Source organism: Chrysochloris asiatica, unplaced genomic scaffold (genome assembly GCF_000296735.1).
Source record: "Chrysochloris asiatica unplaced genomic scaffold, ChrAsi1.0 scaffold00010, whole genome shotgun sequence".
NCBI lineage: Eukaryota > Metazoa > Chordata > Mammalia > Afrosoricida > Chrysochloridae > Chrysochloris > Chrysochloris asiatica.
In genome coordinates this window covers 36986934-37004658 of record NW_006408528.1, presented here as the reverse complement: position 1 = coordinate 37004658, position 17725 = coordinate 36986934, and the positions used below count along the sequence as shown (strand labels likewise).

Sequence of the window (17725 nt, the reverse complement as noted above, 5' to 3'; positions counted from 1 at the left end):
GCTTATTTTTAAGTCTATCAATAATTTAAAATAATGACACTAGGAAAATTTGCCTTTTTCTGTAAGTCCTTACCTCTTGGCTATAAGTGCGTCTCTTAATTTCTGGAGAACTTTCTGGAGAGGAAATGTTCTATATACATATATTAAAAAAAAAAAAAGATTAGAATCGGTAATTATATTGCCAAATTCATAATATTTACAGAAATAAAAACTTAAAATGAGAAAACTACTACAGACTTTTGAGTTTTATGCTGTTTTGTTTTACTTCTATTCCCCAAATAAAACATATATTTTAAGGTAGATCTGACACATGTATTTGCTTAGTCTATGTATCTCAATAAGAAAGCTCATTTTAATGAAAAAGTTTAACATTAAGTAAGCACTTGCACACAATTTTCTTAGTTTCAGAAAACTTTTTTCCTATCTAGCATTAGTTCATTTAAATTTCTTACCTCAAAGTGCATGGTATTTCCTGGTGTACCAGGAGTTACAGGGGTAACAGGGGAATATATTGGTTTATAACCATTTCTACAAGTTTCGTCATCTGATTTTATCCGTGGAGGAGTGGCAGATGATGGGTCTACAGGAGTAGTATCAGTGTGAGTTGGTGTAGCATATGGTGAAGGAGTGGGTGTGGAGGTTTCGGAGTAAGCAGAATCTAATAAGTGATAGAGTCTTCGTTTCTTTAGTGGTGTAGTTAAATCTGTTATTGGAAAACAAAAATTGTAAGCCATGACGCTGCTAGTTTTGCTACAATCTCAACCACATTCTAAAAAGGACCAAAACATCAATCTAGTTATGACATCTTTCCTAAAAACCTATGCATTTTTTTAAAGATAGGATCAACATGAAACCATTTCCTCTAAATAAGTTAACTTCACTTTTAGCAAGCATTCTCTGCCTCAAAAGACCTAGTGTTTTTAGAGAAATCTTACTGGCATGGCTGTTATTTTAACTGATTTCTTAGAATCTTTTGAATCTGTCTGAAAAGCAGCTAGTCCAAAAGCCAAAATAGGACAAAAATTCAACCATAAATTTTAAGAAACAGTTTTATTACAATTATGTTTTTTGTTTATGTCTCTATGTGTTGTTAAGTGTGGTTGAATCAGTTCCAAATCATAACCCATTTTAGGCTTTTCTGAGGAGCAAGTGGGGGGTTTGAACTGACGACCTTACAGTCCAATGCTTATCATACAGTGCCACACCAGGGCTCCATTTATGTCTACGTATTTATCCAATATGTCACATCTATATACTTAATCCAAAGGTTAGAGGACAGACAAGAGAAAGTACACATGACCACTGTGCATCGTTTCTGAAACAGTACAGCAGTAATCAGAATGTGCCTGTTAATGAAGCTATGTATCTTGCCACATTCCTCACATTAAAACAAGACTGAAAGAAAAATTCTACCTGGAAGGGAACAGCTATCATTTAATAGTAGTGGACTTTTACTTTCACCATTGACTGTGGGACTTCTGGACCTTTCTTGGCAGGGTGAATTAAATCTATGTAAAATTGCAGAATTTTCTTCTTCCAGAGCTTGTTTCAACCATCGCTGAAATACATAAAACGGTAAATGAATCGATACCAGTTTTTAACTGTTTATATAGCCTTATAAGTAGAGTGGATTCCAAAAGTATTTCACTAAGTAAGGAATGAATTTGGCTAGTTTTATATATCCCAAGAAAAGATTACCTTTTTGCATGAGCCAGAGACGTTTTCATTAGGTTCTTTTCTCCTCCTTTTTTCGGAAAGGAATGGTGAAGTGAACCGAATATAATGCTTAGGAGTAGAGTAGACATGGGGACTGTAAGTGAGACCTGGTAAAGAATTGAGCTGTGTAGCCAATACTTCCGGGTCTGTAGTTATACGCAGAGGCCTTTCTGAAAGGCTATCCGAAGCTTTTCCTGTCTTCTCATTCTTCTCACTTAACCATTCACTGACCAAGTGCTAAAGAAAAGAGAAATGGGAACCACTTCACTATATATGTAATTACATAAATCCTATTAGAATAGTCTAACTGAAATCAGTATTTTAAAGTAATATACTGAGTAATTAAAATTATTCATATATGATATCCACATCAATTTAAGGTAGTCAACATTTCCTTGGTTCTCATGTTATTCTTAAAATTTTTTATGTAACATTTTGTAGGAACAAAGCACATGATTACTTTTGTAAAATGTATATACATAAAAACACTACTGCCTTTTAGTATAGTAAAATCTTAAGACTTCAATGCCAATTAATCAACTATAACACTATAACACTACATTTAGGTTGTAGTTGTTTCTATTATAGGTTAAAAAAAAAAGGTTCAGTTTAAACTCTTGACTTTAAGCCGTGCTTTTCAATCTGGCTGTACAGAAGAATTTAGACAATAAGGCCAGTGCATGTGCTTTTTAAAGAAAGCTGTAGAGAATCAATAACTGAATATCAATAGTTTGAATGTCTCTCATGTTACTGTTTGAAATTTCATTTGTTTAGGTTTTTTTGTGATCAACTCTGCTGATTCTTTAATGTACAATGTATATAATCCAGTCTTACCTGACTAGCCTCAGATTTAATGAGTACTTTTTTTTTTTTTTGCAAAGTTCAATTGTAATGGACATGGATATAAGGATTTACATTTGCCAACACAAGCTATGTTTCCTGTTTCTGCTATCTGGGTATTCATCTCTTTCCTATCAAGATAGCAGATAATATAAATATTTGGGAAATTAGTGGTGTGTGTATATATATATATGTATATATATATGTATACATATATATGCATTCACTCACACACATATACTAAAAAAAATAACCTACGTATCTTAACCTTCCAGAAATAACCACTACAAACATTTTGGCACTTTTTCTTTCCTAGCCTTTTTTCTATATTCATAGAACTGTCTTCCTGAGACAAGTTATAGAAAGAAAATAGTGGGGCAGCACATTAAGTGTGGAGTCAGACTGTCTGGTTGTCCTGTAACCTTTCTGTAAAATGAGTCCTGATAGAGGGGAACTCTACAAATAATGTTAGGATTACAAGAGTTAACATATGTATGCCTGTAGAAAAAGGTTGTCTTGGGAAGAAAAAGCTGTGGAGATCTCTTACATTCCTATGCTTTCAAAACTCACTCAAATAATTTTCTTAACCTTATCCTGTGGATTGATATATAGTATACACAATTCCGTTTTTACTAACTGTAAGCCAGCAACATATGCCATAACAGTATCTGGCAGAGAATAAATGCATGTGTTGTTAAAATAAACAAGGTCTTTGTTTTATTTTATTTTTTGAGGTCTTAATTTTAGGGGAAATCATAATTTGATTCCTCTTATTTTGTCAAACAGAATGTTGTTTAAAACAACAATAAAATGTCATATATAGAGATTTTAACCAAAAGAAGGCTTTTTGGAGAATCAATTAACTTTGTAGAATAATTCCATTATCTTTCAATTCCATTTTTTCATGAACTTTTGAAGTCCTCTTGTAGATACAGTCCACATCTCAGACCAGAGAGATGCAGGAGCCCCATCAAACCAGGAATTTAGATCATTTTTACTATCAGAATAATAACTAAACAGGGATCATGCCAACAGACGTTTAAATTTGAGAAAGTAACTTTTAATCTGAGTTTTTTTTTCCTTTTCATTTATCCAAAATACGAAGAAAAGTTGGCAATCTTTTCCTTCCAAGGTGGGCCCATTGTAAAAGTATTGCCTTGCTTGCTCAAGCTCTTTGGTGTCGTGGAGAGAACCCTAGGAGACTCTACAATAGGTAATTATGGGACTTCACGTTTGCCATGTTAATGTTAAAGTTCGACTTCTCATGGTTTACCAACCTGCTTACAAACTATACTGAAACAATGGAAGAACAAAGACAAAACAAATGACATTTTAGAGTATTTTGTTAAAGAATGTTTATGATCCATTTCTCACCCCAAATAGTTTAAGGATGACTACTTTTGTGGCTTTGCTCCAATCTGCAGTATTCCACTTCACTCAGACAAAAAAAAAACGAAGCTTCATAAGGCTATTCTGTTATTCTAAATAAATAGTTAAACAGGGATCATGCCAATAGCTTTCCATAATTAATTGATAAATCTGTCAGTTTTTCAAAGACTTTTATTAAAGAAATTGATCTAAAATTATTCTTCCTTATAAATTTTCATTCTTTGTACAATCTAATGAAATCAGTAATTTCCCATTTAATTTTTATAATATACTTATACAATTGATTAAAAATGTAAATAAAAAGAATAAACCTAAAACTAGTTTTAAAAAGTAAAAATTTTCTATATAATGTTTGCAGATTTAAAGAATGATGACTACTAAAAATATTTCTTGACATACTGAAGATTATAACATAATGCAGACACACACAAAAAAAGTACACAACCACATATGTATAATGCAAATGATTTCAAACTTAACTAAAATAGCAAGCCTCTTCTTAGTTAAAAAATTTCAAGTGTAAAAATGATGTTTCTGATCAGTCTATTCATTATGAGACGTTGTACATTGAATTTTTAAAACAATGTAATTACTATGACACTTACTAGAAAACTGAGTTCTTACTACATTCATTAGGACCATACCTTTTTAGTTTTGGGATACTTTGTAGGACATTTACTAAGTGCTGGAACTTCCGTTTCGGTAATTATTTCTGCAAGTGCAGTTTCTGGTTCAGGTTCTACTGCAAGTACAGTATGTTCAATATCATTTTGTTGTGTGGCAACTTCTATATCAGGAGAAGATGGTTGGACATCTGAACACATGCTGACAGTTCTGTGTCTCCGACGTTGTTGTCCAATGTGAGTCCTACTCCTAGAAAAACTTTTTCTTTGTTTAGTTCTATTCACTTTGGCAGGGGCTGGCTTGCTAGTAGTTTCTTCTTTTGCTTGTTCCTAATTCAAAATATAAGAGGAAAGAAATTTAGATACTGTGTTTATATAAGAAAGAAACAGAAATCTAAATTTACTTCAATAAGTTCACATAATTAAAAACTTACTCATAAAAATAGTGTTACATCTCAGCTCTGAATTTGCATAGGATTTGAGAAATGCTATCAGTGAAAGGCTAACGTGTGGCATTACTAAAAATTCCTTGGAATTTTGTGTAGAAAGTTTACTGGAAGGTGGAAGGGTGTTACCTGAGTAGCCTCAGCATCACTGACAACTTGTGTGTCTCTGCACTCAGTTTTAACTTCAGTTTTGGCTGTACTGATTCTTTCCAAAGCTTGTTCTCTTCTCTTCTCTCTTTTTTCAAGTCTGGCAAAAGCTTGCAGAATTGCTTCCATTTTCCGTTCTTCTCTCGTCTGGGAAATTTAGGTGACATAAAAAATAATAAACTAAAAATCCAAACGCTCATGGCAATTTAAAAATTACTATAATAATGTTAGCAACAATACTTCTTCTATTGTTGGTAAATATGAAAAAATGATGCTTATTGAACAGTTTTTAGAATTTGAAACATCTTTTTAGTAAGCCCTGCCATTACCAATGCATTTCATGAAAGGAGCACCTGGATGACTAAGCATTAATGATGAGTAGAACAAAAACCTCAAAAACTACCTTGCTTTACCAAACTGAAAATTTTTTCTTTAAACAGAAGCCAGCCTTTTTAAAAGATTCAAAGTTACTAATGTATAAACTATGTTGATAAGCTAAAATTCATAGGCATTTAAGGAGTGAGAAAACACTGAAATATTGTAGCAACATATGTTGTTGTTGTGTGCTGTGGAGTTGGCTCCGACTCATAGCGACCCTGTACAGGGTTTCTGAGGCTGTAAATCTTTACGGGAGCAGAAAGCCTCATCTTTCTCCTGTGGAGCAGCTGGTAGTTTCGAACTGCTGACCATGAGATTCGCAACCACTACGCTACCAGAGCTCCTTATAGTAGTGTTCAAATCATGACTCTTGTCTTTTTATTATCGCTGTATCTCTAGGTAAATTAGTTAACCTTTCAGACTACAGAACGTGGGTAATAATACTTACACTTCAGTGGATTGTTACTGAATTCAAAGAGAAAAATGTCTGAAGTTTTCCAACAGTACTTGGAAAAATGGTAGGTATCCCATAAATGTTATTCTACTTTAGCCCACTTGCCCTCCATTATAATTCTCATAAGGCATTCCTCTACCTTCTGCTCTTCCTGTCTTATACTGACAGTTCAAGGCAGGGACTGAGGAACAGCAACGGTTCCTTTGAACATCAGTTCTCCTTGGATGGAGAACATTAAAAGCAAGACCCAGAGCCTTGACCAGTGGGCCTGGCAAATGCTTCAGCTCTCAACCAGAAACAGGAAGCACGTCCATCAACTGTCCAGTTCTCCAAATGACAAGAACCAGGTCCTGAGGCTTAGATCCATTTGTCTTTCCTCCTTTATTGTCATCGATGTGGGGAAGAAAGAAAGAAAGATCAGAAACTCAAGGTCTGGCTTCCATGGTCTTGTCAACATTGGAGCTTTAGTTGAGTAATTACCAGCAGAGATTCAGGTATCACTACATCGATTTTGGAAACTGCTTATTCTTAAACAATGCTTTTTTCTTTGTTACACTCAGGGAACAACGAAGTATGCCAACAAAACTCGTAAGAATACTATTAAATTTCTAATTTGTTACAGGAAATTGCCATACTGAAGATGTCCTACTCTTTTAAAAATGTGTTATACTTAGGGAATTAAGGTTCAAAGAGGTAAGATTATTTGTTTATGGATACACATCTGCATCTTAGCTCTCTAGTCTGAGGTGAGTAATCAGACACAAATAGCATCCACAAAAGATGGTCTTGTTTAATGCACCCAAAGTTTTCAAGATGGATTCTTTCTTTAGACAATTCTCCATCTCCAGTCCTTTGATTTTCTTTACTCCATTGACCCCTTTTTGCCATATGCCTCTCTATTTAAACCGTTTCTGCATATGTAAAAATAAAAATGAAGAGTTATTGATTCAGGCTTATGGCAACCCCATGTGTTTCAGAGTACAACCGTACTCCATAAGGTTTCCAATGGTTGTGATTTTTCAGGCCTTTCTTGTGAGGTGCATTTGGGTAGATGTGAACCACAAATTGTTATGTACAGAACCATTTGCACCATCCAGGGATTCCTATTTCTGTATATTAGGATTCCCTACTTGGAAATCTTGAATAACTAAAGGTAGTTTGGTGTTGGGTTTTTTTTTTCATTGCTTTTCCTAATGAACCAGAGTTAGGAGGTAGTTATACCTCTCCAAAAATTTTTTAAAAGTAATTATGGGATAAGTATATTTTTCCAGATGGAAATAAATTTGCTTAACAATAGCATGAATCATTTTATATGCAAAAGAAAAAAAATGGCCATAAGCCACACATCTAGGAAGCTACTTTAGATAAATATCTAGGGTTTATGTCAAAAGACACCTAGGAAGCTACTTTATATAAATATCCAGAGTTGATGTCAAAAGAGTTTTCTTTTACATAATTCAGTATTCACTTATTTTGGATGGTGGGAGTAGTGAGGGTCGTAATAAAATTCTATAGTATAAAGACCCAAGATAATTCAATTAAAAATTGAACTTTCTTCTAAACAATACAGCTAACTGATAGCCAAAGCAAAACTTCAGAGATGATTCATAAACACTTTAGAGCTCCTTGGGATCTTTAAAGTCCTTGAACATTATAAACGACTCACTTAAAAGCAAAGCAATAATTATCCAAGTTTCCTTCCTCCCAATTTACTCTCCTTCCTAATAACAACCTCTGACATAAAACAATTACTACAACTGCTAGCCGTACTTAAAATAAAGCTGAACCATCTCAATGTACACAAACATTATGGGGTATGTATATGTGTCTTTGATTTATGTCATTAAAAAAACCACAGTGCTTTTACGAAATTCTGTAAAGTTCATGTCATTCAGCTTTATATTTTCTGCTGCATCTAATACATTCTTTGACACATTCTTCGACACATAAATGTATCTAATGACTGAAAACTCATCACCCATTTTATAGATCTAATTGAGAAAAATAACAATAGTATATATAGCTTCAAGGATTTGAAGCTGTCTGTAGGTGATTAGAGAAATTCAGAATCCTTTTTAACTCCAGCATATTTTTTTAGGACTTGTTAAAGTGCCATCAAGGCAGTTCTGGCTCTTAGTAACCCTGTATAGGGTTTCCAAGAAGCAACTGGTGAGTATGAACCACCAACCTTTCGATTCAAACTGACTTTGTGGTCCAATGCCTATCCTACAGTGTGATACCAGAACTCTTGAGTTTGGTATTTATTTTTCTACCTTAGCTTCCTGTTGTTGTTAAGTGCCATTGAGTCTGTTCCAACCCAGAGTGACTCTGTATAGGGTATTCGAGGAGTGGCTGATGAGTTTGAACCACCAACCTTGTGGTTCAAACCGACTTTGATGTCCAGTGCATTAACCTGCAGCATCAAACCAGGACTCCTAATTTACTTCTCTACCTTGCCACTCGCTAGGAGGTAGCTTTTCTTGAAAGGGAAAAAATGCTGCCTAAAATATTTAAAAGGATGAGAAATGCCAAAGCCCACCTGCCAAATTAGTCTATCCTAAAGGCTTGAAATAGTAAAGAAACAAAAAGACCTTTTTATCAATTAGAGATCAATTTCAGATCTTTTAAAATTGGGTAGGATTATTGGTTATCAATGAAAATCATTCCATTGTATTAAGTCTGACTTGAGTGTGGTATCCATGTAGTTTCTCTCCATCCACAATAATGATTTATCTTCATGGCCCTGTTAACTACTTGATACTCATTACTTCCTGTACTCAGCCTCTATGTATGATAACTTCTCCAGGGCAAGGACCTTGCCTTCCTTGCTCACCAGTGTACCAACAATAGTGCTTACTAGATAGCAAACACTCAAATGTCTGGTAAAATAAGCAAGAATTGAACGTATTATATAAAATGCGCATCACTGTTCTTTGCAGTCATATAAAGTTGGAAGCATTTAAAACAAGATTTTAGAAATCTTAAATGTATTACAAGGCAGCTAAAGCTAAATATAATTTTATTTGAACAGAATACTTATAAAATCAAGTGGGCTCCATTTTGCCATTTAAGTATACAATTCTTAAAACACTTATGAGAGAAAACCAGACCTCAGAAAAATAAAAGCATCAACAAACTAATTAAGAGTTTTTAAACAAGAGAAGATGAAAGGTTGGGGATATGGTACAATGTTGTTACTAAACTCAACCAGCCACAGCACTCTTTTTATAAAACAACTCAGATTAGAGTTCTGTGGAATACTGTGTAATATGAGAAGGCTGAGAAAATGATGGAAAAGAAAATGGTGCAACTTTGCAATTGCTACACTCCCCGGAGTAAGTTATATGCCATATCAAGTCATCCTCAGTGATCCTACAGAACAAAGTAAAACTGCCCATCAGATTTCTTAGGCTGTAATCTTTATGGGGTACTCCTGGTGTAGCACTGTAGGATCAGCACTGGACTGTGAACCACAAGGTCAGCAGCTCAAACCCACCAGCCACTCCTCAGAAACCCTATACAGGGTCACTATGAGTAGGAACCTACTCAACAACACTAAGCAACCATCTTTATGGGAGTAGATTGCCAGGTCTTTTCTTTTGCAAAGCCTCTGGTTGGTTCAAACCACCAACCTGTCGATTAGCAAGCAAGCACTTTAACCATGTGCCACCAGGGCTCCTTACCTGGGCTCTCATGTGATTGGTTGGTTCTGAGGAACACATTTCTCAAGATGTTACTGTTCACTTTATAGGCCTTTCTATTGTTTGGCTGTAAGGTAATCTCCAGGACTAGGTTCAGTTCCAGGTTTGAAGAATGTCTAAGGGCCAGTCTTGGGGGTTCCACCAGTCTCTATCAGACCAGTAAGTCTAGTCTTTCCTTGGTTACCTTGTCTTGCTACAAAATAATTGTTTTTGTAAATGCCCCTGAAGACAGAGACATTATCTTGTCTTCCATTCTCATCAAAAAGAAGCAAAGTCAGCAACTAAAATATAGTTAAGTCCACTGGTGTAAATTTTGGAAACCAAACAAGATGCTAAATATTAAGTTTGTGTGAAATTGCCATATGTGTAGGTAAAAATGATCAAATATCAGGAATTTCATATGGTTCGATATTCTACAAGATAAATTTTGGAGTATATTTAAGTTTGTAGATTACCTGGTGTCTTTTTCACGTGTTCTTTAAAGCAAGTTACGGAAATTTATCTGAGAAGAGGGCATGATTGACTGCTTTTATCACAACCTGGGAATGATCCCGTAATGTATGAAAGTTTTGTTGTCACAGGAGAACATTTAAGTCCATTTAACACATTTCTCTTGAGCAGTATTGTGACTACCATGTTTTAAAACTTTTGTCCATTTTTAAAAATTTTATTTGCCACTTCTTCTTTGACTTCCTCTTTCACTTACTGATGTTTACTACCCAATTCAAAAAGACTAGAAAAACAAAAAAATGATTCATATTTAAGATTTTTAAGCCAAGTACTTTGGTCTTCAAACACTAACTACTGGGGACTGGTGGAGAATACTGATTGCTTATGCTTAGGAATCCTAGGATGCATATTTTTGTTTTCTGCCTGTTGAGTACATGCAAAAATTCAACACAAATGTTCCAATTTAAAAGAACTGCAATAAATACTGAAGGGTTTCTAGGTCAGGATGTCTAAGGAAGATTTTCTAAGTTTTTATTTCACATCCTTTCACAATATCAGACAAATTATAAACATACTTTTCAAATTTTAATCTCATAAAAATAACCAGCTGTACAGCCACAGTAGCAGATGTAGAATGAATATGCTAAAATGAATATAGAAACTTTTACGTGTCCTTTTATGTGGCTGTGTGCTGTGGAGTCGGAACCGACGCAGAGCGACCCTGCACAGGGTTTCTGAGGCTATAAATCTTTACGGGAGCAGAACGCCTCATCTTTCTCCCGTAAACAGCTGGTAGTTTCGAACTGCTGACCTTGCGGTTCGCAGCCCGATTCGTAACCACTACTCTACCAGAGCTCCTTTTATATAAAGAGCATATTTATAAACAAAAGCAACCAAAAATGGATTCCCAAGTAAGCTATTATATGATAATCTATTTTTTAAAATTCTACCAAGAATTAATGCCTTTGAGTTATGGTGTTGGAGGAGAATATTGAAAAGTGCCATGGACTGCCAAAAGAACCAACAGATCTGTTTTGGAAGAAGTGTAGCCAGAGTGTTCCTTGGAGGCCAGAATGGCCAAACTTTGTGTCTCATATTTCGGACATATTGTCAGGAGGGACCAGTCGCTGGAGAAGGATATCATGTTTGGTAAGGTGGAGGATCAGAGAAAAAGAGGAAGACCCCCAACGAGATGGACTGGCCAAGTGGCAGCATCGATGGACTTAAGCATGACAACCATAGTGAGGTTGGCCCAGGATCAGGCAGTGTTTCATTCTGCTGTGCATTCGGTACCGACTCGAGGGCACCTAACAACAACAACAAACCAAGTTTAACATCAACGAATGGGTATCCATTTTCTTCTGGGAACTGAGAATGTTCCACTGTTTTACAAAGGTACATTGTAAAAGTTGCTACCTACTTGAAACAACTTTGAAATAGCATTCTAAATGAAATAGTTTGTGGGCATATACAAACCTCTAGCTTTTGTTTTTTTAAGTGTGATATTTTTTTTTTAATTTCCCATCATATTCAAGTGACTCTTAGTAGCCCTTTGAACCAGTATAGAAGTTGTTCCTCCTGTCAGACACATAGTAAGCATATAGTAGCCAATTACACTCTTTTTTTCCCAAAATTTTCTGCATGTTTAGATCAGGTAGAAGACAGAGACTATGGCAACTGGGCTTGGAACAGGATACTACTGAAACTCTATAGTCAAAAAGGGGCCATCAGAATTTATATATTGTTGTTGCTAAGTGCTGTCGAGTTGATTCCAAACCATAGCAACCCTGTAGAGGGTTCCAAGGAGCAACTGGTGAGCTTGAACCACCGACCTTGCATTTCAGACGACTTTCCAGACTGATGCATTAGCCCACAACGCCACACCAGGACTCCCAGAATTTAGATAGGTTTAGGTAATTGGCTCTGTGGGGAAAGCACTGGATTGCAAACCAAAAGGTCAGCGATTCAATCCCACCAGCCACTCCGTGGGAGAAAGATGAAGCTTTCTGATTTAGTGTCGGAAACCCTACACAGTGTTGTTAGAAGAGGCACATGTAATTGAACCTTGGAAAAGGTTCAAGATAATTCCTATACATACAGGAACACCTTTGTAATCATTCTTAAACATTTTCTCCATCCTCTAATCATTAAACCCTCTGTCCCAATAGAGCTTTTAAAAAAAATCCTTATGCTGTGAAACAGTTCCGCATTGTTTTTTACAATTGTGAACAGCAACAAAGACTAGGTATTAAAAGGATGACCATCAAGGTGATATAAAAAATTGAAATAGTAGTCCTAACAAATGACCACTTTGAAAGATCACACCTTTAAGTATATGACATTTGGGATGCCTTGGAATACAGCATAGAAACCACTAAACCATGAAACAAGGAAACATATGAGGAAATGGTAAAAATTATAGTAAAATCATTTGTGAGCTCATTTTCAAATCTTGGGACGCTCAAAGTATAATTTACTATAATACTGCATTAGCTTTATACTGAACACTAAATTACCAATGGTTTGTGAGAAAGTACTTTGTCCTAGTTTTATACAGACATTTGCAAATAATACTAAGAATGTGAATACCAAGCTTTATTTTAATAAAACACCTTGTTTTATGATAGTATGAGAACAGGGTTTTTGGTTTTATTTTTTGCATAAGCTATTATTATAAGCTTTAAAGTTCAGTTTTTGTTTCATACTAAATTATAGAGAGAAAGAAAAAATTTACCTAACAAAAGGTTTTATGTAGTAACGTGGCATTAACATTTTTGAATAGTCCTCAGCTTCAAAATATTTAAAAGATTATTACTTAAATGCCATACATTGTTAAGTATCTAACACACAGTAAGTTTACAAAAGATGAAAGTTACTTGAATGGTAATGATAAAGCCAATTAGAATGCCGGATGGCACATCAAGGATTCAAATCTGCTAATTTTTAGCAATGAACTGTAGATGTCCACCTAACAGCAAGAACAATTACTATGGGAAGAGTATACATGTCAATAAGCCCTCACAACAGCATTAAGCAGCTATTGACTTCCTGACTTACCATCTTCCTCTTCCTTTCTGCAATCTGTTCCTCCGATTCCATTTCTACTTCATTACTAATAGGAGTTTTTTCTTCTATATCATCAATAAAATCTGGTTCCTGAAAGATAGATATAAAACACTATTGAATCAGTAAACTAAATGCCTTTCAATCACTACTTTATAAGCAAACAACTAATTCAACATGAAAATTATAAGCCTACCTAATCCTAATGAAGAATTTTTAAATTGGCTGCCTAATTTAAGAAACATTTCAAAAGCAAATGTTACTGCTTTTGTGAGTTCTTAAAAAAGCGCCCACAACATCATACAAAATGATGTAGCCTTATGTTTACATTCTTTCCAAAACATGAACAAAATTAAACAAAACCGTGAGCTTACAAATCAATTTAAAGACCAGTAAAGATAATGAATAAAACCTTTATTTTCATACTGTAATGGTCCCAACTTCAATTTATTTAGGACATGTACAAGGAGACTACAATACATTTATGAAAAAATGGAATGAAAAGATAATGGCATTTTCCCATGAATTTTTGAAGCCCCCTTATACGGTGTTATGTGTCTTTATTGATTATTCCTTCAAAACTCCGACTTGCTGTGTTGATATAATTGCATCCCAAATTTTTAAGGAAAGAAAACATTATGGCTCAATATTTTAAATAAAAACTCAATATTTTAAATAAAAAATTATGAATATAAAGAAGAAATGGCCATTAGAAGATTTTTTTAAAATCATCCAATCTTAGAAAAAAGCTTATATTCAACCCTGCAAGGATTTAATGGTTATTTCTTAATAACAAATATATAAATTCTAACCAAACTTGTATTTTATACCTTCAACTACTTCATAAAATAACAAAATAGACTTGAAAATATTTTAAGCAATTTTACATAAAACAAAAAAGGGAAAATGACAAATTATCTTCCCTTGTTTGCTTGATTTCACTCACTGAGAATCAATAGCACATGTAATCAATACCTGATTATTTGATACTGATAATCTCAGTGGAGAAAGCTTTCTTTGTTTAGTTTCTGGGCTCCTCATTTTGTTAGTTGTTCCTTCACAATCCAAAGTAATATTCTGATTTTGTGTATCTTTTTCTTTTGAAATATCCTTGTCCTTTTTTCCTTTTCTCCTCCTGGTCTCGTAACCACTATTGATGTTTTCCGTGGATTCAGAACTACGTTTTAGAACAGGGCACTCTGGATTTTCTTTGAGGCATGCACAATCCACTTTGTACTTACTGGAAAATAATCAAATAATTATTCAAGATAAAAACCAAAGGTGTAAAATCTACTACATTTTAAGCTTCAATTCCACAAAACTGCATATTATACTGCTAACAAGCTATCCTTACTTTGCAGTTACTATCACAAATGAAGGAGCTCTTCAAGTAGCATAGTAGTTACAAGTTGGGCTGCTAACCTGAAGGCCAGCATTTTGAAACTACCAGCCATTCGGTGGGAGCAAGATGAGGCTTTCTGCTCCCATAAAGATTTACAGCCTTGGAAACTCTATACAGGGTCAACATGAGCCAGAACCGACACCAAAGCACACCACCACCATAACAAGTAAAAATATTACTGGGAGTGAGTTTCTGATCAGAGATTGGACCTTCAATGATAGAAGGCAAAAAAACTTAAAAAAAATTTTTTTAGGTAAAATACTACAGCTTATACAAAATAAAGGCAAAAAGCATAATTATTTCAATGTTTTGAATATAAAAAAAAACTGCTCTGAAATCTGACCGAAATAAAAATACGTTAGGTATAATAAATACCAAATCTTTATTAGTCTGACCTATAAATTAAGGAGCTATGATAGCGAAGTGGTTACGAATCGGGCTGGGAACCACAAGGTCAGCAGTTCGAAACTACCAGCTGTTCCACAGGAGAAAGATGAGGCTTTCTGCTCCCGTAAAGATTTACAGCCTGGGAGAAACCCTGTACAGGGTTGCTATGAGTCGGAACGGACTCCATGGCACATCACCATCACCATCACCACCACAATTTAAGGAATGATTTTCCAGATAGCAAAAAGCTACTCGGAAAAATTTTCAAGTTACATTTCCTTTTGCCCCTCTTGAGTGTTCCTCTTTTAAATGGAGGTTTGAAAAATAATTGCATTACCTCTCATTTTCATAGTAATGATAATCATTCCCATTTTCCAAATGGTTTTGATAAAAGTTCAATGAGATACTTTGTCCAAAGTCATAGTTAATGATATAGCTCTTTATGACTTCCACCACCCAATTTTTTAAATCACGACAAGATTTCTCAACTCCCTGTACCACCACACCCTGTTAACTCGTTTTTAAGTGTGCTGAGTCAATTCTGACTCATAGTGACTCTGTATAGGGCTTCAAAATGAGCAGCTGGTGAGTTTGAACTGTCAACCTTGTGGTTAGCAGTCCAACGCTGATCCTACAGCACCACACCAGGACTCCTAATTTAACTCATCTCTTAAAATCCTGATGTGGCACTGTAGAATCAGCACTGGACTGCTAACCACAGGGTTGGTAGTTCAAACCCATCAGCTGCTCCTTGGAAACCTAAACAGGGTCACTATGAGTCAGAACTGACTCAAAGGCACTTAACAACAACAACTAGGATACAAGCCGAATGTCCAAATCTGACTTTAAACAATAAAAGTCACCAACTTTTTATTAAACAATTTACTTTTTCAATTTTCTAATATTGCTACCCATTCACTTACAATACTGCTAGAAAGGTATAAGTCAAACTGCTTAATTCTGTGAACTAGGTGAAACTCACAATATTTATGGTCTTATATCCCCAAATCCCTCAAATCAGGTACTGACAGAAACTAAAAACTACTAGGTATTTTCCTTGATTTTAGGATTGTTACGTGCCTTCAATCGGTTTTGACACACAACGACCCTATCTATATAGGGTTTCTGAGGAGTAGCTTGTGGGTTTTCAAACCAACCTTTGTGTCTAGTGCTTTATCCTACAGTACCACACCAGGACTCCATTAGGATTTTAGGATAACTGAATGCAAATAAGGATGTTTGCTCAGCACTTACTGATGTTTATTAAGCACTTTGGGCCAGGGAATGTTTTAAACATTTTCAATGTTTTAATCCATTGGTGTGCCAACCTATCTTATCACCTCTGGGCTTTAGTGGATGCTGACGTCTGGTGGGAGCCTGTATAACTGAGTCCGGCTGAAGAAATGAGCCTTAATTTCACAAGCACCAGAGATTCCTCGAGACATACATGTTCCACTAATTGCAGCAAAGTTTGTATTGCCTCCAGAAAGATACTCATTTCATTCAAAATGCCTTGCATTATTAAAAACACATTGTTTCAATAACAACAAACCTCAAAAACAGAAAATAATGTGCTCTTGAAAGTGTTAATTCACTGAATCTTCAAAACATCGTTAAGTATGTTATTATACTTGACATACGCATAGACCTTCAATCTAACTTAAAAATAAGGGGTCTTCGATGGACAATGTTTTGTTTATTCATTTGGGAAATAAGTACATGAGTATATTATTTATGTCTTTTGTGTACTAACGCTTTAAAATTTTAAATGGATGTTTCTAGACTCAGAACTTAACATTTGTTGTTTTCCTAGTGTTTGAAAGTAGTTCTGCATTTATATGCAAGAACTCCACCAAATCCGTTCATTTTACACTACAAAGAAAATTTAGTAAAATTTCTTTAGTTTTGAAGGGCAAAGAAAAATTCATCACACTAATTAATCCCATTAACTTATGACTAAAACTGTATTGTATAAAATACAAAAGAAAAAAAGTCACACAATCTATGTCAGTGTTGAATGACTGAGTTAAGATGACTATAGTTACTATGAATACATCACAGTAATAAGTAGAAAGCTAGAAAAAAACGAAACAATGGTAAAATGGAAGATGATATAAAATCCTTATTTATCAAGTACTTTTAACTTTCTCATGGTTAAGTGAAAATAAAACCAAAAAAAAAAACACTGACAATGTCCAAATTATCATAAGAACATTAAGAAACAATTTTCAAGAGAAATATGCCACATTTATAGACCTGAACTTACCAATTCCCATAGTCAAAATCAAAGGCAATAGTAATTTCAGTTCCCTTTGGAATGTTTTGTGTAGAATAAATGTAAAGATGTATGGTTCCATCTTCAATTTCATGCCTCACCTGTTAAAAGAATAATTTTTTTATTTCTATGAATTATTTTCTACCTTAGAAATAAATACCTCATCGTGCAATTTTGAAAACCATAGTATTTTACAAATTCCACTTGGAAAATTATGCCATTAATTACAAGACTTATAACTACAAATCAGTGGTTATCAACGGGGAAGGAGATAAATAATTTTGAAATGGAATGTTCTGCTGACTGCCAATCCTGACTACAGCCCACCTATGTGGCATAAACTGTATTTCATCAATTTTAAGATTCACCCTCTTCCCAATTTTTTTGTTAAGTGCCATCAACTCAGTTCCAGCTCATCGTGACCCTATGTAGGGTTTCAAAGGAGTAACTGGTG

The 17725-nt window shown here is 34.7% G+C and overlaps 1 protein-coding gene across 1 annotated transcript in view; it reads right to left on the bottom strand.

The window, feature by feature from the left end:
- Positions 1-17725, bottom strand: part of KMT2E (lysine (K)-specific methyltransferase 2E) — an 85961-nt gene that overhangs the window by 6570 nt on the left and 61666 nt on the right. The window contains exons 13-21 of the mRNA XM_006834376.1: positions 17263-17372; positions 14183-14447; positions 13202-13300; positions 5144-5308; positions 4590-4898; positions 1699-1953; positions 1414-1558; positions 453-703; positions 74-130 (exon numbers count right to left, since the gene is read on the bottom strand). Coding sequence (XP_006834439.1) covers positions 74-130; positions 453-703; positions 1414-1558; positions 1699-1953; positions 4590-4898; positions 5144-5308; positions 13202-13300; positions 14183-14447; positions 17263-17372 — 1656 coding nt within the window. The remainder of the gene's footprint in view (positions 1-73; positions 131-452; positions 704-1413; positions 1559-1698; positions 1954-4589; positions 4899-5143; positions 5309-13201; positions 13301-14182; positions 14448-17262; positions 17373-17725) is intronic.